Below are 23,378 nucleotides of genomic sequence, written 5' to 3' on the forward strand. Positions count from 1 at the left end.
CTTAGAAATGAGAAATGGAAAATTTTCTCAGAATACACTATCCATATGGCGGCATGGTATAGTGATGAAAGCTGATGTTTTTGGTGTTTTTTTTAAATTTTTTAACTTAATTTTTTTTTTATTGGGATATAATTTACAAAAAAGCTCATATTTTAGAGTTGAGGCGTAGGTTGCATCCATGCCTTTCTACTTAACCATGAGGCCTTGGGCAGACTGTTTAACCATTCTGGGCTTTTGTTTCCTTATTTATTTAAGACAGAAATAATTATGTTTGCAGAGTTTGTGAAGATCAGAGACAAAGCGCATGGCATGAATATATGCTTAGTAAATGATCGCTTTCATTGTGGGGTATTTCCCTTTCCCTTTTTTGTAATGTGTGATAATTGTGGTAGCTCTTTGATAAATCCAAATACTTTAACTTCTATTCCACTTGGCTGGACAGACATATAAAGGGATATTTAGTCTTTTTTTTTTAATTTTTAAAATTTATTTATTATTTTTATTTTTGGCTGCCTTGGGTCTTTGTTGCTGCGCGCAGGCTTTTCTCTAGTTGCGGCGAGTGGGGACTACTCTTCATTACAGTTCCCGGGCTGCTCATTGGATGGCTTCTCTTGTTGCAGAGCATGGGCTCTAGGCACGTGGGCTTCAGTAGTTGTGGCACTTGGGCTCAGTATTTGTGGCTCGTGGGCTCTAGAGCGCAGGCTCAGTAGTTGTGGCACACGGGCTTTGTTGCTCCGTGGCATGTGGGATCTTCCCGAACCAGGGCTGGAACCCGTGTCCCCTGCACTGGCAGGCAGATTCTTAACCACTGCGCCACCAGGGAAATCCCGGATTTTTAGTCTTCTTGATGGTGTAGTTCCTGTTTAAGAATACATGGGATGTGACACTTTTAATCCTGAGACAAAGCAAGCAGTTTGCAGTTTTTTCCATTGTTAAATTTAGGCGTTCCTTGGATTAACCAGAGCATGGTTCTCTAAGCATCTTCTTTTTTTTAAATTTTTTTTTTTATTTTTGGCTGTGTTGGGTCTTCGTTTCTGTGCGAGGGCTTTCTCTAGTTGTGGCGAGCGGGGGCCACTCTTCATCGCAGTGCGCAGGCCTCTCTTGTTGCGGAGCGCAAGCTCCAGATGCGCAGGCTCAGTAGTTGTGGCTCACGGGCTTAGTTGCTCCGCGGCATGCGGGATCTTCCCAGACCAGGGCCCGAACCCGTGTCCCTGCATTGGCAGGCAGATTCTCAACCACTGCGCCACCAGGGAAGCCCCCTCTAAGCATCTTCTGAATTAAGGACATGTTCTCTTTCCTTAAAACAGTCATGGAAATACATTGGTAAGGCACCATATATAACAACAACAGCAATATAAAGCTTGTTTCATTGCTCTCACTCCTGTATTCTGGAACTCTTCTATTCTGTTTCCCTCCAGTTTTCACCAAAGTGATCATAGGCAGGAGCCTATGATTTTCCAGATCTTTCTAATAATCCACTATAAACACCTACAGTCTGAGTCTACAAAGGTAGACTTTACTGCCAACTGTTTTATTAGATAACCATACCTATCTTGCTTCGTTAATTTATGTGCCAGTGAGAAACTATTCTACTGATGTTTCCTCCCCTTTTTTCCCCATGTACTTTTAAAATAATTAACTTAATCATATAAACTAGTTTAGTCACAAATGAACCCTGTGAAGTGAGGTTACCTTTGTCATCCATCCTTTGCCAACTGGTTTGTAATACCTAGCTTTATTTTAAAACCTTTCTGCTCCAACCACATTGGTTTTATCATTGTCCATGATCATATGCTCATGTCTATGTCTAAGGTTGTTTATGCTGTTATTCTTACTTCAGATACCCTTATTCTTTTCATTCCCCAATTGTCATCTCATTTGTAGTTCTTCCTTTTCATGAAACTTTCTCAGCTATTTCATCCTGTGTTTCTTATAGTCATCATCACATTTCTATATTACCTTTGGTCACCAGCATCATTTCTTAGCACTCAGTGTTTTGTGTGTTTTTTTTTTATGTGATCCTTCTATGCATATATTTGTTCCTTAACTAGATTGTAAGTTCCTTAAATGTATTTCTTTTGGCATCAAATAGTGAGCATACTAAGTACGTTCAAGTTAATTTAGGGGGAGATCTTGAATACTCTTTGATTTAAGGTGAATTAGATGTATATTCCTATAACTTTATAAATTTTACTGTTGAGAAGGATTTATATCAATAATTGGAAAAAAGTTATAATTTTAATTTAAAATTACATAGAAGTAAATGATTTTTTTTTATAAAGAGTGACACGTCATACATACAGATTAGTGACATTACCAGTACCAGTAAGGCCATACATTTATTTTAAGGAATAAGTAATATTCTTTAGAATTGTCTAGTTCTTTTTTCATGTCTTCATATTATAATAGTGATTTGTTCTTTGATCTCTGAACCAATCATGATAATTCCCAGATCTCCCTTTACTCTGTAACCTAATGAGCACTAACTTGGCTGGTGGAAAGGTGTGGAAGTAAATTGTGAGTGTGTATTATCAGCAAGCAGGCGGCATTTAGACAACCTAGTGGAAGGAAAAGAGGGGTGGGAGAAAATGAATTGAGGATTTGAATAAATATCTTAAGCAGTGGTGTTGGCCTGTTCAACAATTGGGGATGATCAAGAATCCAGGACCTTTTCCACTGAATACCAGGGTGCCAGGCAGAACTGCTGTGTGTGCTAATTTAGGTAAGAAAATGCATCCATAAAAATCTAGGCATAGATGTAAAGTTGACACCATCTTTCTCATCTCTATTGGTGTCATTATTGCTACTGTTCATTTGGTGGTTATGTATGTGCCAGACAGTTCTTAAGCAGTTTCATGATCACTTGTTTAATCCTTTACAATAGAGAATCTTTTTTTTTAAATTTATTTTACTGAAGTATAGTTGATTTACAATGTTGTGTTAATTTCTGCTGTACAGCAAAGTGACTCAGCCACACACCTACATACATTCTCCTTCGTATTCTTCTTCTCTGTGGCTTATCACAGGACACTGAACATAGTTCCCTGTGGTATACAGTAGGACCTTGTTGTTTATCCATTCTATATATATTTGTTTGCATCTGCTCATCCCAAACTCCCAATCCATCCCTCCCTCTTGGCAACCACAAGTCTGTTCTCTTTGTCTGTGAGTCTGTTTCTGTTTCATAGATAAGTTCATTTGTGTCCTATTTGATTGATTGATTGGTTGATTGATTGATTTGTGGTACGTGGGCCTCTCACTGTTGTGGCCTCTCCCGTTGCGGAGCACAGGCTCCGGACGCGCAGGCTCAGCGGCCATGGCTCACGGGCCCAGCTGCTCCGCGGCATGTGGGATCTTCCCGGACCGGGGCACGAACCTGCGTCCCCTGCATCAGCAGGCGGACTCTCAACCACTGCGCCACCAGGGAAGCCCTGTGTTCTATTTTAGGTTCCACATGTAGGTGATATCATATGGTATTTGTCTTTCACTTTCTGACTTACTTCACTAAGCATGATAATCTCTAGGTCCATCCATGTTGCTGCAAATGGCATTATTTCATTTTTTTATGGCTGAGGAGTATTTCTGTGTGTGTGTGTGTGTGTGTGTGTGTGTGTGTGTGTGTGTGTACACACCACATCTTCTTTATCCATTCATCTGTCGGTAGACATTTAGGTTGTTTCCATGTCTTGGCTATGGTGAATAGTGCTGCTGTGAACTCAGGGGTGCATGCATCTGTTTGAATTATGGTTTTGTCTGGATATGTGCCCAGGAGTGGGATTGCTGGATAATATGACAACTCTATTTTTAGTTTTTTGAGGAACCCCTATACTGTTTTCCATAGTGGCTGTACCAATTTACAATTCCACCAACAGTGTAGGAGGGTTCTACCATAGGGAATTTTAACATAAAACCTTTTTTATGCTGAGAACTCCTTTGGAAGTTTAGTTAAGCTTATGGGTTCCTTCTCAGAATGTTTTGAAAGAATAAAACAAAATATACAGGTCAGAAATGGACAAATTACGTTGAAATACAGCTACCAAAATATTAAAATCTGACATGGTAATATGAGCTTTAAAACAAATACAAGGTCTATTACTGGTGGGTCTGATAATTAATTTCAAATTAGCAGTGGGTTAAATGTTATTTTGAGATCTGCACAGCTGTAATAGGAAAATTTCTGGTCACTGTACTAATTTCTAATTGCTGTATGCTAATATTACTATGAGTTGTTTATTCATCATTGAAGGAAAACTGAATTTTATTTAGAGTTTAGTGAAAATAAAGGTATAATTACTTTTTTTCCCATCCAAATTTACCAATCCTGTAAATTTTTCATGAACCTCAGGTTAAGAACCGCTGCATTACAAAAACTCTGAAAGAGATTGTCATTAAACCTAAAATAAGTGGTAAGCAGGAATTTGAACTCAGGCATCCCAAGTTCTTTAACCAGTTAGAATATCCTGAACTCACAAAATCTTTGCCCCAAATTTAGCTAGCTTTTTTCCTTAGAAAAAAGGATCTCAAGCATTTTGCTTACTATTTAAATTAAAAACCAAATAGCTTAAAAATGTTTACATTGAATGTAAAACAAAATTTCATTTTTGTATTATGGTGAGTTGAGGAAACTTACAAAGGGAAAAAGGAAAGAAGAATGGCCAAAGCAGAGGTTCTCAAACTTCGGTATCACGATCACCTGAAGGGTTTGTTGAAATACCACGTTGGTGATTCCTCAAAAAAGTTAAAAACAGAATTACCATGTGACCCAGCAATTTCACTTCTGGGTATATATCCGAAAAGAATTGAAAACAGGATCTCAAAGAGATATTTGTACACCCATGTTCATAACAGTATTATTCACAATAGCTAAAACTTGGAAGCAACCTTAGTATCTAAGACCAATGAATGGATAAGCAAAATGTGGTATATATACATACAATGGAATACTATTCAGCCTCGTAAAAAGGAAGGATATTCTGCAATATGCTACAATGTGGATGAACCTTGAAGACATAGAAAGACAAATACTGGATGATTCCACTTATATGAGGTACTTAGAGTAGTCAAAATTATAAAGACAGAAGGTATAAGGGTGGCTGTCAGAGGCTTGGGAGAGAGGACATGGGAGAGTTGTTTAATAAGTATAGAGTTTGTTTTATAAGATGAAGAGTTATGGGGATGGGTGGTGGTGATGGTAGCACAACAGTGTAAATGTATTTAATACCACTGAACTATACACTTAAAAATGGTTAAGATGGCAAATTTTATGTTATATATTTTACTGCAATAAAAAAAAGAATTTTTAAAGAAATTTAAAATAAATATATTTTTTAAATGTACTGTTGGGTCCCATCCTCAGAGTTTCTGATTCTGCCGGTCTGGGGTGGGACCTGAAACTGCATTTCTAGCAAGTTCTCAGATGATGCTTCTGCATCACACTGAACACTGCTTAGAGATTGGAGGATTGAAGAGAAGAAGGGGAGGAAATGACTCAAAGAGAAACTCTTAATTAGAATTTTGTCAGAAATTACAACCTCTTCTTAGGTGTGGACTTGAAAGGTTTTTGGCTTTGTCCTTTGAAATGGCAAATAGCCAGTTCTCACCTTTTAAGGGTATTAAAATTGCCATCCTATAAACTGTAACATTAAAATATGTAATAAAGTAGAATTATAGTTAAATTGATCCTGCAATGCAAATATTATAGCATTGTCAGTAAGAATTTTTAATTTCAAAATGTTTGGTTTTATCTTTGTTGGCTGTTTTTATCTAAGAAATGACCTGATCCAGTAGCCAAGAATCAGGAGCATATTTTTGCCCTGTGTGAGAAATTGAAAAACTTGCAAGACTCAAAGTACTTGCAGTGGAAATTAGATTTATTTAAGCCTTTTCAGCTCAAGTTGCGGTCAGTAGGAAACAAAGCCATTGACAAAAAATAGTGTCCTTTTAAAAGCTGTTTAAGAGTCTACATTATATGATTGTTCAGGGCTATCCCTTATATCCAGTTTCTCACAATCTATAACAAGATTGTTTGGGTTGTGTCTGATAGGAATCTGCCCCAAACTGGTTAAACCAAAAAAAAAAAAAAACCTGTGGGTTTATGTAAGTGAACAGTGCAAGGGTATATTTAGCTTTAAGCACAGCTTGATCCATGTCTCAAACGAAGTCATCAGTATCTTTCAGCTTCCTCTGGGTTCTTTAGGCTCCACATTGTGGCTCTCCTGGCAGCAGAGCCTCACACCCTCATTTAGGTTCACACTTTTCCTGCCTTCAGGCTCAGTGGAAAAGAAAGTCTTTGTACCAACTTTCCCAGCAAAAATTCTGAAGTTCACTCTAGTGAAACTAGCTTTATGGGCCCAGCCTCCCAATAACTGTAATCTAGGACATGGGATACTCCCTTAAACCAATCTAGGGATTACTCTTCCTGGAGCTGGGGATGTGGGACTAACTGCCTAAATAAACCACATACATGGCTGATGTTGGAGAGAAGAGTGGTTTTCCTTAAAAAGTATGGTATACTTTTTGTCCCTAAAAAAGAGAAATTGTGCTGTACATTAAACCACAAGCTTCTACTCTCTCCTCTATTCTAAGATCTTGAGAAACTCTAAACCCATCATTTTCAAACAACCTCTTTTCTCCTTAAATGGAAGGAGGTGGGGAATTGGGGAATAAATAGCTGAAATAGATTGCATCAAGGAGGGAGTAGGGTATGGGGAAGCAAAGGGGGAAGGCATAATTTTAAGACCTTCTTAGGTGATATTCCTGGTCAGCCTATTAGAAGTTTTTTTTTTAAATGAGGGAAGAGAAGATTCCTATACAAACTTTGTTCCCTCCCCTCATTTCCAGCCCTGAAGACTAATAACTGTCTTACAGGCTGTCTGCCTAAAAACATTTATGTGAACATTTTTATATGCTTTAATTTCCCATGTACCTGGCCCTTATTTCACAGACTAATAGTCTTTCCATATTATGTAGATTAAACTCATATACCTAGTAAGGTAGTAAATCAGTTAATAAATTCTTTAGAACCTAACATTTTCTGTACTGTTATTTATATTAAAAATATTTAGTCATCAGAAGCAATTATTTCTACCTTAAGTAAATCCAGTAATTATCCCTTTCACACAGTCTGCTTTCTCCAATATGTTTGCTTTTTTTTACCTGCCATTTTTCTACACCAGCAGTTCCCAAACTTTATTGAATATTGGGATCACCTTGAGAGCTTGTTAAATCACAGATTTGTAGGCCCTCTTCCTCTAGAGTTTCTTATTTACTAGATCTGGAGTAGAGCCAGAGAATTTGCAAGTTCCCTAGTGATCCTGAACTACTGATCCTGAGACCTTTGTTTTGACAATCCCTGCAATAAAATCACTTGCCCCTGCTAATTTCTGCTATCACTCCTCCCTGAAACCTTTCCTGATCTATCCAAATTGATCCTTCCTTCTTAAAATGGATGTACCTATGGTAATTTCACTGGAACCTTAAATCTCTTGTATCTACTGGATGTAGCCCCAATTAAATTATAGGGTTTTCTAGATAGGTACAATCTTCCATTTATTTTGTTTGTGCAACCACATGGAATCAGTGAATGCTCAGTAAATGTTGCTGGCAATTTCTATAATTTTCAGTTGCTTGTTTGTTTTGTACTATTAAGTTAGAAGTCTTCATTTTATATAACATTTACTTGTATCTAAATTATAATTTTTAGGTGAAGTAATTTGGTGGTGTTATCAGAAGCTTACGTATTGTGGGCAATACTATTTGATCTCAGGTGACCATTATCAGATGTACTGTTTAGCGATTAGAATAAATAGAAAATGGATGTGGTACGTTGGTAGATGTTGAATATCAGACTTTTTGAGAGTATTATTATCAATAAGGTTTTTTTAAAATATCTATAGGATAATTTCAGTTAATCTCTAATGAGCATTAGCTTCAAAATCCAAATTTGTAAGCTGTATACTCACTGTCACTATGAATCAAACAATAAAAACAAGGTTATGGGTATTAACACTTCCAATTAGGTTTAACACCTAATAAGTTTTCACTGTAAATCATCGTTCAGCTATCTTATCTACCATAGTTGTGAAATTAGAAAAAAAATCCGGAAAGTGCCTCTTTTAAATGTTAGTTGAGTACCTTCTAAAAAGTAAAACTGTGAAAGTGTTTATTTAGGGGTGAAGTACACTAATGTCTGAAACTTTGAAATGCATCAAAAAATAAGATTGATGAAAGAATATGTAGTAAAGTACATATGTAGCAAAATGATAAGAATTGTAGAATCTAGGTGTTAAGAATATGGATGTTCATCAGTTTTTCAACTTTTTTCGAAAGTTTGAAATTTTTCCTATTAAATGTTGGGGAAAAATAAACTTATCCGGAATTTATGGGGATTATAGCTATACAAATATTCCCATTATATTGGTATATGAAGCTGCCATTTATGTAAATTAAAAACAGATAAATATAGGCAATTTCATTTGGTTCAACTTAGTATTAAGGTTCTTTACATTTTATTTTGTTTTTTCCTGATGACTGGAAATTGGCTTAATTTAAGATTCAGTTCACCTTAATACTGATTAATTATGCTGGTCTAGATGTACTTAGCTACATATATGTTCCATTGTTGATATGAAAAACTTACAAGAACCTAGAAATCTAGTTTCTAGATATTCTGCCTATATTTTGTTACCAGAATATGGTTTTCATTTCCCAGAGGTATACAATTATATTTACAAAATTACCTTGGTTAAATGGGGAAAACATATACTAACACCTCAAATAACTGGTTTATTTGCTGTATACTTGTCAATTGAAATTTTATGAAAAAAACTAGGTTGAAACCCACTCAAATCATGGATATTGATGATGGTTGCCAGTGTGAATGACTTAGTGCTACTGAATTGCAATCTTAAAAATGGTTAAAGTAGTAAATTTTATGTTATGTATATTTTACCACAATAAAATTTTAAAGAATAAGGAGGTGGAGGAGGAGGCATTTCTGGATAACCGTAAGATAGCACGAGGGCCCAGACAGCTTGGCTGAGGTGGGTCAGAGAGTCAGGCGTGCTCAAACAAATGCTCCCTACCTCGTTTTTACCTAGGTAGGTCAAATGAAATCTGACTGAATTTGAAAGCTGAGTAAAAGCACAATTTTGGATATTGTTGCCACCTATTCACTTCAGTTTTTTTTTCCCTATTCTAATTGCGAAGTTTTTAATTGGAGCACACAATTAAAATTCATATTGTTCTACAGACTGGAGACCTCACCCGTATATAGTACCTGACTATATAGTCTTTCCCACTGAGCATAGTTAAGTTCTGACAGAGCCACTTATCTAATTAAGTGAAATGTGCACAGTAAGTGACAAGCTTTAATTAGCAGTTTCCTATTGTGCAGTCAAACTTTAAGGTAGTAAAGGCGAGTGAATGGTGTCATTGAGTTAAATTGTATTTGCCCTAATGGAAATCGGTGTCAAAACTTGTGTTGATTGACAGGAAAAAAATAAGGAATTGCAACCTAATTCCACAAGAATAAATTAGAGTTCATGAAGTATCCTCAAAAGCAAAATGGGGAAGTGTTTAAAAATTAACCATCTCAATAGAATTTTTTAAAATATAAGCATCCCAGACTTGACTTTTAGATTTTGAATATAATAAATATAATTTAATTCCCACAAAAAAGGAAAACCAATCATACCTATAATGGAAACATGTAGGCCCAAATTTTTTTTTTTTTTTTTTTTTTGCAGTACGCAGGCCTCTCACTGCTGTGGCCCCTCCCACCGTGGAGCATAGGCTCCGGCCGCGCAGGGTCAGCGGCCATGGCTCACGGGCCCAGCAGCATGTGGGATCATCCCGGACCGGGGCACGAGCCCGTGTCCCCTGCATCAGCAGGCAGACTCTCAACCACTGCGCCACCAGGGAAGCCCTTTGGCCCAAATTTATCATATCACTATCCTAAAACAATTTATCCTGATATCTTCATCTCTTCTTTCCTTTGTGCTTTTTAATTTAATCATCTTTCTCTCTTAGAGTCATACTTTACCAGAAAGAGAAATGAGTAGGGTTTTTTTCTGTCTCAGTTGAAAACTGAATGAGACCATATGTGAAATCATTTATGTAATGCTTTAGTTTTACAAGTTCAAGAGGTTAAGAGGTTAATGTTGTTGAAATGGCAGATACACTGAATTTCACATATTCCTATATTTATCACTCCTCGAAGAATTATTAGGTCTTATAAAAGCAGCTTGAGGATTGTCTCTTTGCGTTCTGGTTCATTAGAGAAGATGAAGAATTACAAGAAAGATGGACTTCCTTGGTGGCGCAGTGGTTAAGAATCTGCCTGCCAATTCAGGGGACATGGGTTCAAGCCCTGGTCCAGGAAGATCCCACATGCCATGGAGCAACTAAAGCCTATGCGCTACAACTACTGAGCCTGTGCTTTAGAGCCCACGAGCCACAACTACTGAAGCCCGCACACGTAGAGCCCATGCTTTGCAACAAGAGAAGCCACTGCAGTGAGAAGCCCATGCACCGCAATGAAGAGTAGCCCCGCTCACCGCAACTAGAGAAAGCCCACATGCAGAAACAAAGACCAGTGCAGCCAAAAATAAATAAATTAATTTTTTAAAAAAACCTTAATTTACTAGAAAGATGGAGGAAGTTACATAAAAACAAAATTCAGAAAACACAAGATTCTGCAGAATACAAGGAAAAACAGAAAAAGAAGAAACTACCCTACTGGAAATGTGCTGGTTGTTTTTCTCCTCAGTCTTTTAGTATAGAATTAAAAGTTCCTATAATATAACATAGTAGGCTAATCCCATTAAGTGAGAGCTGCAGTGAAGAGGAGGCTGGGGTGTTAATGATAATGTCATTATTTTCTCTTTTAATTTACAGAAGTTGCTGGGTGTGTTTTGCCACTGATGAAGATGATAGAACAGCTGAATGGGTGAGACCATGCAGATGCAGAGGATCTACAAAATGGGTTCACCAGGCTTGTCTGCAGCGCTGGGTGGATGAAAAACAAAGAGGAAACAGTACAGCCAGAGTGGCATGTCCCCAGTGCAATGCTGAATACTTAATAGTTTTTCCAAAGTTGGGTAAGAAGACCCTTAAAACCAACACAGATATATATATATATAATGTTATAATATATGACTCTATGATCCTAGGTTTATTTTTAAGTGACTCATGTCTTTGCTTTTTTGTGAATTTCTCTATTCCATTTCTGTTGTTTTCTCTCTAAATGTCAGATATTTGTTTTGCTAACAGTTTACATTATCCTTAATATATCCCCAGATCTATCCATTTGTCTGTGTATTCAATGTTTTCATTTGGTTGAGTGGATAAAGAACTTGGATATCTAATTGTGTGGGTAAAATCAAGTTAACAAAACTATAATAAAAGGCTGACTAGAGAGCCTCATTCTCTGGAAACCATTGGTGTGGGAGAAAGAAAACAATAGTGTGTTCTTTCTAATACTTATTTTTATTAATTCTTCTATTAAGGAATAAAAGGGAAATTAAATATTTAATAAAAGACAGTGTTTGGAATCCAATTTATATGTCTGTTTTTCATGAAAACTACTTTCCTTTTTCTGTGAATTGGCAGGCAAGGAATAACCAATGGTCTTTGAGAATGAGGCTAGTGTTGAAACAAGTGTAGCAGATTGCTTAAAGGAAGCTATAACTAAGGCTGATATTTAGTTAGCATGTTCCATTACATCCATGTGATTATGAACTGGTGTCATTCTCTTTGTTTGGTGTTTATGCCATGCCAGTTGTTCAACATTTTTAATATGACACTTGTCTATAATCAAGAGGTATATGAAAGCAGTTTGGGTTTTGGGAAGGTCGAGGAAAAAATGACTTTGTGGAGGAATAGAGTTCAAGGAGAAACTGGAAATAATTATTAGATTATTTTTTTCTAGGTGCTATACATATTGAAATCAGACCTTTCTTTAAAAAAATAAGGCAACATAAGTGCAGATGATGAAGTGCTTTTCTAATGTGAGAAGATTAATAATAAAGGCAAACAGAATTTCCATACCTGTCTGTATTTCTCTAACATAATGCATAGGAAGAAGTGATAGCTTTCTATGAAAGAAAAATAGTGTAGTAGAGAAAGTAGCATTTCTCAGACATTTAGAATTTGTGGACCACACTGACAGATCTTTTTTGTTTTTGTTGTTGTTTTTAATTTATTTATTTATTTTTGCCTGTGTTGGGTCTTTGTTGATGCGCGCGGGCTTTCTCTAGTTGCGGCGAGCAGGCTTCTCATTGTGGTGGCTTCTCTTGTTGTGGAGCACGGGCTCTAGGCGCGAGGGCTTCAGTAGCTGCGGCACACGCACTCAGTAGTGTTTAACTGTTTCTTTTCCTACTTCTTAGTTCTGCTAAATCAGATAATCCCACTTTTCAACTATAGGTTGTTGGGAATAGCAGCAAGTATAGGATGATTCTTTTAGATGTTTTAGATATTCAAATGGATGGGTACAAAAATTATTGCAAGAATTCTCACTGAAAACTACCTACAATATCTGATGAAGCACTGAGTGGACAAATGTGTGGCACTCAGCAATGAAGTTGAATATTACAGTTTGGAAGATAGCAGTGGATAAATCTGTCCTTCTGGTTGTATTTCAGTTCTAGGAAACATGTTTTTAGGTCTAGTGTGGTAATTGAATACATTTTTTAAGTATACTAATAATAAGACACTGATTTCATTCTACAACAAGGAAAGAAAATGGCTACATGTTGGAAAAGTCAAACTCTTTGCTTAAGCTATGTGTATCATGATTTGGTCTTCATATTTTATCATTAAGAATTGTTATTTCACCCTCATGTGATAGGTTCACGCTATTCACAATACTGAATATCACAGAGATCTGCCACTTGAGTAAGCCACAGATAATCATAGACATTTTTTACTGACCTTACTGGTGTCATGGGGAAAAAAATGTACATACTTCATTTAAATAGTTTTTGTTAGCATCTTTCTTCCTGACAAGATAGGAAAGCAGAGTGTTGTATTTGCTTCTTTTTTCCTGACATAACATTCTGAAGATACCTGCTCAGGGACTGCAGTTTGAATATTATATTCACAATTTTCCATGCAATCTTTAACAGACTCAGTAGAAGACTTACTGTCCAATGTCAGGTGTTGTCTGTAAATGAAGCCATGTGTGAATTGACTTTCAGGTGCTATACTCTTTCTTGCTACACACATGACTAGTGCTTTTGGCCATATTGATCCTAGTGTACATTTTCAAGTCAAAGTTCAAAGATAATTGTTGGTTAAAGGAAAATCCCTTCTCTAAAGCATGTTTTCATTGATAATCAGAACTGTTTGTATTTCATAATTTACATATTATGTACATACCAAGAGTTGATTCATATTCTGAATACTAGTGGTTTCTTGTAGCCATGAAACAAAATATTTAAGAGCATACATCTGTGAAAGTAACTGTTTTTACTCACTGAATACCACACCTAACATTATGTAATTAATGTCCAGTAGTGTCATCTGATACAGAAACATACCAGTAAATTGTTTTCTTTCTGAGCATATTTATCATTAATTTTGCAGCTGACCATAGTTATACCTGTTTTTGTTAAAATAACTTAAAGTTCCTTCACAGTTTTTAATCTTGGCTTTCAGTGACAAAATTCATAATGCAGGTATTGATTGGTTTACTAGAGTGGCTGAAAATTATATGAATGCTTCAGTGGCTTCTTATCCCTGTTATATAATGTTTCAGTCCCTGTTTAAAGATGTATTATACTTTGGGCTTCCCTGGTGGCGCAGTGGTTGAGAGTCCACCTGTCGATGCAGGGGACACGGGTACGTGCCCCGGTCCGGGAAGATCCCACATGCCGCGGAGCGGCTGGGCCCGTGAGCCATGGCCACTGAGCCTACGTGTCCGGAGCCTGTGCTCCGCAACAGGAGAGGCCACAACAGTGAGAGGCCCGCGTACCGCAAAAAAAAAAAAAGTTTTCATATGGATTTAGACTCAGTCTGTCTGGCTAGCTGGCCAAAGTCTGCATCTTTTCTGGTACTTAGTGGCAGCCAGAATGGAAGGATGGTGGCAAGTGTGTGTTCTTAATTGTCAATAGGGAATATATTGTGAATATATCCTCCTAGTCATCCCATCCTCCTCCCTAAACCCTGGCAACCAATGATCTTTTTACTGTCTTCATAGTCTTGCCTTTTTCAGAATGTCATATAGCTGGAATCATACAGTATGTAGCCTTTTCAGATTGGTTTCCTTCACTTAGTAAATATATTTAAAGTTTCTCCGTGTCTTTCATGGCTTGATAGTTCATTTCTTGTTAATACTGAATCATATCCCATTGTATGGACATACCACAGCTTATTTATCCATTCGCCTACTGAAGGACATCTTGTTGCTTCCAGGTTTTGGCAATTACAAATAAAGCTGCAGTACACATCTGTGTGCAAGTTTTTGTGCAGACATATATTTTCAACTTATTTAGGTAAATAACAAGGAGCGTAATTGCTGGATCATATGGTAAGAGTATGTTTAGTTTTGTAAGAAACTACCAAATTGTCTTTCAGAGTGGCTGTACATTTTGCATTCTGACCAGCAATAAGTTCCTGTTGCTCTGTATCCTTGCAGCACTTGCTTTTGTCAGTGTTTTGGATTTAGCCATTTATATCTCATTGGTTTTTTTTTTTAATAAATTTATTTATTAATTTTTGGCTGCATTGGGTCTTTGTTGCTGCACGTGTGTTTTCTCTAGTTGCGGCAAGCGGGGGCTACTCTTCATTGCAGTGCGAGGGCTTCAGTAGTTGTGGCATGTGGTCTCAGTAGTTGTGGCTCACAGGCTTTACAGCTCAGGCTCAGTAGTTGTGGCAGACGTGCTTAGTTGCTCTGTGGCATGTGGGATCTTCCCAGACCAGGGCTCGAACCCGTGTCCCCTGCCTTGGCAGGTGGATTCTTAACCACTGCGCCACCAGTTTTAATTTGCTATTCCCTAATGACATAGATGTTGAGTGTCTTTTCATGTGCTTATTGAGTCTTATGTCCTTTTCACACCTGTCAGAATGGCCATCATCAAAAAATCTACGAACACCCAGGAATGCAAGGATTCTTCAATATACGCAAATCAATCAATGTGATACACCATATTAACAAACTGAAGGAGAAAAACCATATGATCATCTCAATAGATGCAGAGAAAGCTTTCAACAAAATTCAATACCCATTTATGATAAAAAACCCTGCAGAAAATAGGCACAGAGGGAACTTTCCTCAACATAATAAAGGCCATATATGACAAACCCACAGCCAACATCATTCTCAATGGTGAAAAACTGAAACCATTTCCACTAAGATCAGGAACAAGACAAGGTTGCCCACTTTCACCACTCTTATTCAACATAGTTTTGGAAGTTTTAGCCACAGCAATCAGAGAAGAAAAAGAAATAAAAGGAATCCAAATCGGAAAAGAAGAAGTAAAGCTGTCACTGTTTGCAGATGACATGATACTATACATAGAGAATCCTAAAGATGCTACCAGAAAACTACTAGAGCTAATCAATGAATTTGGTAAAGTAGCAGGATACAGAATTAATGCACAGAAATCTCTGGCATTCGTATACACTAATGATAAAAAATCTGCAAATGAAATTAAGAAAACACTCCCATTTACCACTGCAACAAAAAGAATAAAATATCTAGGAATAAACCTGCCTAAAGAGACAAAAGACCTGTATGGAGAAAATAACAAGACACTGATGAAAGAAATTAAAAATGAAAAGAAAAAAAAAAAATGATACAAATAGATGGAGAGATATACCATGTTCTTGGATTGGAAGAATCAACATTGTGAAAATGACTCTACTACCCAAAGCAATCTACAGATTCAATGCAATCCCTATCAAACTACCACTGGCATTTTTCACAGAACTGGAACAAAAAATTTCACAATTTGTATGGAAACAAAAAAGACCCCGAATAGCCAAAGCAATCTTAAGAAAGAAAAACAGAGCTGGAGGAGTCAGGCTCCCTGACTTCAGACTATACTACAAAGCTGCAGTAATCAAGACAGTATGGTACTGGCACAAAAACAGAAAGATAGATCAATGGAACAGGATAGAAAGCCCAGAGATGAACCCACGCACATATGGTCACCTTATCTTTGATAAAGGAGGCAAGAATATACAGTGGAGAAAAGACAGCCTCTTCCATAAGTGGTGCTGGGAAAACTGGACAGGTACATATATAGTATGAGATTAGAACACTCCCTAACACCATACACAAAAATAAACTCAAAATGGATTAAAGACCGAAATGTAAGGCCAGAAACTATCAAACTCTTAGAGGAAAACATAGGCAGAACACTCTGTGACATAAATCACAGCAAGATCCTTTTTGACCCACCTCCTAGAGAAATGGAAATAAATACAAAAATAAATAGGACCTAATGAAACTTCAAAACTTTTGCACAGCAAAGGAAACCATAAACAAGACCAAAAGACAACCCTCAGAATGGGAGAAAATATTTGCAAATGAAGCAACTGACAAAGGATTAATCTCCAAAATTTACAAGCAGCACATGCAGCTCAGTAACAAAAAAACAAACAACCCAATCCAAAAACGGCAGAAGACCTAAATAGACATTTCTCCAAAGATATACAGATTGCCAACAGACACATGAAAGAATGCTCAACATAATTAATCGTTAGAGAAATGCAAATCAAAACTACAATGAGGTACCACCTCACACCGGTCAGAATGGCCATCATCAAAAAGTCTACAAACAATAAATGCTGGAGAGGGTGTGGAGAAAAGGGAACCCTCTGGCACTGTTGGTGGGAATGTAAATTGATACAGCCACTATGGAGAACAGTATGGAGGTTCCTTAAATAACTAAAAATAGAACTACCATATGACCCAGCAATCCCACCACTGGGCATATATATACCCAGAGAAAACCCTAATTCAAAGAGAGTCATGTACCACAATGTTCATTGAAGCTCTATTTACAACAGCCAAGACATGGAAGCAACCTAAGTGTCCATCAACAGATGAATGGATAAAGAAGATGTGGCACATATATACAATGGAATATTACTCAGCCATAAAAAGAAACGAAATTGAGTTATTTGTAGTGAGGTGGATGGACCTAGAGTCTGTCATACAGAGTGAAGTAAGTCAGAAAGAGAAAAACAAATACCGTATGCTAACACATATATATGGAATCTAAGTGGAAAAAAAGGTCATGAAGAACCTAGGGGCAAGACAGAAATAAAGACACAGACCTACTAGAGAATGGACTTGAGGATATGGGGAGGGGGAAGGGTAAGCTGTGACAAAGTGAGAGAGTAGCATGGACATATATACACTATGAAATGTAAAATAGGTAGCTAGTGGGAAGCAGCCACATAGCACAGGAAGATCAGCTCAGAGCTTTGTGATCACCTAGAGGGGTGGGATAGGGAGGGTGGGAGGGAGGGAGACGCAAGAGTGAAGAGATATGGGAACATACGTATATGTATAACTGATTCACTTTGTTATAAAGCAGAAACTAACACACCATTATAAAGCAATTATACTCCGATAAAGATGTTAAAAATAAAAAATCTACAAACGGGGTTTCCCTGGTGGCGCAGTGGTTAAGAATCCGTCTGCCAATGCAGGGGACATGGGTTCGAGCCCTGGTCTGGGAAGATCCCACATGACGCAGAGCAACTAAGCCTGTGTGCCACAACTACTGAGACCACGTGCCTAGAGCCCACGCTCCACAACAAGAGAAACCACCGCAATGAGAAGCTTGCGCACCACAATGAAGACTAGCCCCTGCTCGCTGCAACTAGAAGCCTGCACGCAGCAATGAGGACCCAACACAGCCAAAATTAAATTAATTAATTTTTTTTAAAAATCTACGAACAGGAAATGCTGGAGAGGGTGTGGAGAAAAGGGAACACTCTTGCACTGTTGGTGGGAATGTAAATTGATACCGCCACTATGGAGAACAGTATGGAGGTTCCTTAAATAACTACAAATAGAACTACCATATGACCCAGCAATCCCACTACTGGGCATATACCCTGAGAAAACCAAAATTCAAAGAGTCATGTACCACAGTGTTCATTGCAGCTCTATTTACAATAGCCAGGACATGGAAGCAACCTAAGTGTCCATCAACAGATGAATGGATAAAGAAGATGTGGCACATATATACAATGGAATATTACTCAGCCATAAAAAGAAATGAAATTGAGTTATTTGTAGTGAGGTGGATGGACCTAGAGTCTGTCATACAGAGTGAAGTAAGTCAGAAAGAGAAAAACAAATATTGTATGCTAACACATATATGGAATCTAAAAAATGGAATGGAATCTAAAAAACAACCAAAAAATGGAATCTAAAAAACAACCCAAAAAATGGTCATGAAGAACCTAGGGGCAAGACGGGAATAAAGACGCAGACCTACTAGAGAATGGACTTGAGGATACGGGGAGGGGGAAGGGTGAGATGGGACAACGTGAGAGAGTGGCATGGATATATATACACTACCAAATGTAAAATAAATAGCTCGTGGGAAGCAGCCGCATAGCACAGGGAAATCAGCTCGGTGCTTTGTGACCACTAGATGGGTGGGATAGGGAGGGTGGGAGGGAGGGAGACTCAAGAGGGAAGAGATATGCAGATATATGTATATGTATAACTGATTCACTTTGTTATAAAGCAGAAACTAACACACTGTTGTAAAGCAGTTATACTCCAATAAAGATGTTAAAAAAAAAAAAAAGGAAGAAAAAAGAGTCTTATGTCTTCTTTGATGAGGTGTCTGTTAAGTCTTTTGATTGTTTTTTTTTTTTGCTGTATGCGGGCCTGTCACTGTTTTGGCCTCTCCCATTGCGGAGCACAGGCTCCAGACACGCAGGCTCAGCGGCCATGGCTTACAGGCCCAGCCGCTCTGCAGCATGTGGGAATTTCCCAGACCAGGGCACGAACCCGTGTCCCCTGCATCGGTAGGCGGACTCTCAACCACTGCGCCACCAGGGAAGCCCTTGACTGTTTTTAACATCAGTTTTCTTATTGTTGAGTTTTAAATGTTCTTTGTGTATTTTGGATAACAGTTCTTTATCAGGTATATCGTTTGCAAATATTTTTTCCCAGTCTGTGGCTTGTCTTCTCATTCTCTTGATCTTTCTTCTTTTTTAATGTAGTAGTTTACAGCTATAAATTTCTAAGCTCTGCTTGGATTTCTACTTTGACCTGTTGATTATTCAGGAGTGTGTTCTTTAATTTTCACATATTTGTAAATTTCCCAAATGCCCTTCTCTTATTGATTTCTAATTTCATTCCATTGTGATCAAAGAACATACTTTGCTATCCGTTCTTTTAAATGATTAAAGCTTGTTTTATAGCCTAGCAAGCTTTATACTTGCAAATTTTCCATGTGTACTTGGGAAGATGTGTGTTCTGTTGGTAGTGGTGGTGGTGGTAGAATGTGATATAAATATCTAGCTGACTCATAGAATTTTGAAGTCTTCTATTTCCTTGTCGTTCTTTCACCTATTCTTCATTGAAAGTGGGCTATTGAAGTCTACAGCTATTGTTGAATTGTCTGTTTCTCCAGTTCTGCCCATTTTTGCTTCGTTTATTTTGGACTGTTGTTAGGTGCATAAATGTTCCTAATTGTTATGTCTTTCTGATGGATTGTCCCTTTTACCATCATAAAATGTTCTTCTTTGTTTCTAGTAACACTTTTTGTCTTAAAGCTGATTTTAACTGATATCAATGTTGCCACTTCCACTCTTTATGTAAATTCTTAGATTATTTTCAAGTTAAATTTTATTACAGCTTTGTTTTTTCTTTGTTTGTTCTCAACTAAGCATTAATTCAAACTTCTGTGTAGAGACAAGATAACTAACAATTACCCTCAAAAACTGGTTGTCAAATGTTACGTGGAGTGTAAAGCTTAGAAGGAAAAGATATTCACTAGGGATGATGAGGAATGATTCCTGGGAGAAACCTTTCCTATAAAATCTAGCAAATAAAATTAATAGTTGTTACTATTTTATTTTATAATATTTTCTTTTAATATTAACAGTGATATCAGTAGCTATCACTTCCTAACAGGCACTGACTCTTTGCCAGGCACTATGTCAATCAGTTTGCCTATATTATTTTAAGCTTCTCAAAAGCTTTACACAATAGGTAGCATCCTTATTCTACAGGTAAGGAAACAGACTTGGCAAATTTATTTAATGGAATTCCATGGGTTTCTAGCAAGTAAGGAGCCAGGATTTTAAATTGCCAAAGCACATCAGAAGCTAGAGGGGAAGGTTACCTAGAGGGTGCAGTTTTGTTTGGTCAGCCCTCCAGTGCACAAAGCAGGGTGGAGAAAGAGGAGTAAATTTGGAGAGGCAAACAGAATATTGAGCACAATTAGTTTATATGTTAATATATTCTAGACTAGTATACATCATGTTCTATGCTTGCTTTTTTTTCCTTAGCAATATATGGTAGATACCATTTTATATTAGTGTATAAAGAGCTTTCTTTTTCTTTGTAGTTGTATAGTATTCTGTTACATAAATGTGTGGTTATATAACCAGTCTCCTAATGATGGACATACAGGCTGTTTGTAATCTTTTACTGCTACAAAGAGTGCTGTCATAAACAACTGTGTAAAATAATTTTACACATGTGCAAAATGACTAGAGTGGAATTGCTATAAGTGAAAGGGTATGTGCAGTTATAACATTAGTAGACATCATCAAATTGGCTTTTGTAGAGATTATGTCTGTTTAATCTTCCCAACAGTGTATTGGAGTGCCTGCTTTTCCATTGCCTTTACCAACATGCTGCTATCAATATACAGAACTAATTATATCTGCTGCCTTAGCATTGATCAAAGCTCAGCAGAATGTTCACTAAGGTTTTTTTCTTTTATTATGAAATTTCATTTGTTGAGAAAGAATATATAACTACATATGAGGAATAATGACTAATAAACCGTCATCCATTTACTTATCCCTCAGGTTTAGAAATAAAATATCCTGGTGATTTCAACTTTTTATCATTAAGTAATGACTATTTTATCTATAAGAATTTTTTTTGTGTGTCTTAAACTTCTATATAATATAGACATAGACATGATAATATAGAATACAGTTGCCCCTCGGTATCTGCAGGAGGTTGGTTCCAGGACCTCTGCAGATACCAAAATCCATGGATGCTCAACTCCCTTATATAAAATGGCATAGTATTTTCATATAATTTATGCACATACTACTATATACTTTATTTTATTTTATTTATTTATTTTTGGCCGCATTGGGTCTTCATTGCTGCACGCAGGCTTTCTCTAGTTGTGGCGAGCGGGGGGCTACTCTTCGTTGTGGTGCGCAGCCTTCTCCTTGCGGTGGCTTCTCTTGTTGCAGAACATGGGCTCTGGGGGGCAGGCTTCAGTAGTTGTGGCACATGGGCTTAGTTGCTCCGCAGCATGTGGGATCTTCCTGGACCAGGGATCGAAACTGTGTCCCCTGCGTTGGCAGGTGGATTCTTAACCACTGCGCCACCAGGGCAGTCCCCCTACTATACACTTTAAATCATCTCTAGATTACTCATAATATTCTAATACAGTGTAAATGGTAAGTTGTTGCTGGTGTGCAGCAACTTTGAGTTTTGCTTTGGGGAACTTTCTGGAATTTTTTTCCCCTAGATATTTTCATTCTGCAGTTGGTTGAATATGCAGATGCAGAACCCAAAGATTTGGAGGGCCAACTGTAGAATGAAAATATAGCTATACCAGCTTTTTAAAAATAGATTTGTTATTTTAGGACAATTTTTAATTTACAGAAAAATTTCAAAGATAGTACAGAGAGTTCCCAAATATCCCATATCCAGTTTCCTCTGTTATTAATACCTTATGTAGTATGGTACATTTGTTATAGTTGTTGTACCAGTACTCATATTATTATTAACTGAAGTCCATACTCTACTCAGGTTTTCTTAATTTTTCCCTAATGTCCTTATTCTGTTCCAGGATCCTGTTCAGGATATTATATTACATTTAGTCATGTCTCCTTAATGCTCCTCTTGGCTGTAACAGCTTCTCACTTTCCTTGTTTTTGTTGACCTTGACGGTTTTGAGGAATACTGGTTAGATGTTTTACAGAATGTCTCACAATTCGGATCTATCTGATGTTTTTCCCATTATCTCCTGGGGTTATGAGTTTTGGGGTACAAGACCACAGAGATGAAGTGCCATTTTCATCACAAAACATCACAGGCACATACTATGAATATTACTTACCACTCATGATACTGACCTTGATCATCTCAGTAAGGTTATGTTTGTCAGGTTTTTTCACTGTAAAGTTACTCTTTTCCCCCCTTTCATACCAGCTTTTTTTTGATGTTGTTACATTTGCTTATCTTTTCTCACCCTTTTATTTTCAGTTCTTCTGAATTCTTTTGTAAATAAGTGTAAACTTATTGTGATACTCATATAGTTGGGTTTTTACTGTCAAATTTTATTCATTCTATTTGTCCTTTTTTCTCTTTTTTTTCCCCTTTAGTTGATCATCTTCTGGATTGAAATGCTTTTTCCTCTGATACTATATTTTCCCCTGTACTTTTTTTTTTTTTTTTTTTTTTTTTGGCTGCATTGAGTCTTCGTTGCTGCGTGCGGGATTTCTCTATTCACGGCAAGCAGGGGCTACTCTTTGTTTCAGTGCACAGGCTTCTTATTGCCATGGCTTCTCTTGTTGCGGAGCACGGGCTCTAGGCACACGGACTTCAGTAGCTGTGGCACATGGGCTCGGTAGTTGTGGCTTGCGGGCTCTAGAGCACAGGCTCAGTAGTTGTGGCGCACGGGTTTAGTTGTTCCGCGGCACGTGGGATCTTCCCAGACCAGGGCTCGAACCCATGTCCCCTGCATTGGCAGGTGGATTCTTAACCACTGCGCCACCGGGGAAGTCCCAGAAATACAAAGGATCTTAAGAAAGTACTGTGAGCAGTTGTATGCCAACAAATTGCATAACCTAGAAGTAAAGGATAAATTCCTAGAAACATAAAACCTACAAAGACTGAATCATGAAGAAATAAAAAATGTGAACAGACCAATAACAACGAAGGACATCATAAAGCTCCCAACAAAGAAAAACCCAGGACCAGATGGTTTCACTGGTGAATTCTGCCAAACACTTAAGGAAGAATTAATGCCAGTCCTTCTCAGACTCTTTAAAATTAAAGAAGAGGGAACATTCCCAAACACATTTTATGAGGGCAGCATTACCCCGATACCAAAGCCAGATATGGACACTATAAGAAAACTACAAGCCAATATCCCTGATGAATATAGATGAAAAAATTCTCAACAAAATATTAGCAAAAC

General features: G+C 37.4%; 1 protein-coding gene across 1 annotated transcript in view; it reads left to right on the forward strand.

Moving 5' to 3' along the window:
• The window catches only part of MARCHF5 (membrane associated ring-CH-type finger 5), a 55,004-nt gene that overhangs the window by 7,771 nt on the left and 23,855 nt on the right, over window positions 1–23,378 (forward strand). Inside the window, exon 2 of the mRNA XM_027112042.1 lies at window positions 10,897–11,099. Within this exon, the coding sequence (XP_026967843.1) occupies window positions 10,897–11,099 (203 nt within the window). The remainder of the gene's footprint in view (window positions 1–10,896; window positions 11,100–23,378) is intronic.

This window comes from Aethalodelphis obliquidens, unplaced genomic scaffold (genome assembly GCF_003676395.1).
Source record: "Aethalodelphis obliquidens isolate GAN/ISIS:26980383/991018 unplaced genomic scaffold, ASM367639v1 scaffold11, whole genome shotgun sequence".
NCBI classification, from domain to species: Eukaryota; Metazoa; Chordata; class Mammalia; order Artiodactyla; family Delphinidae; genus Aethalodelphis; species Aethalodelphis obliquidens.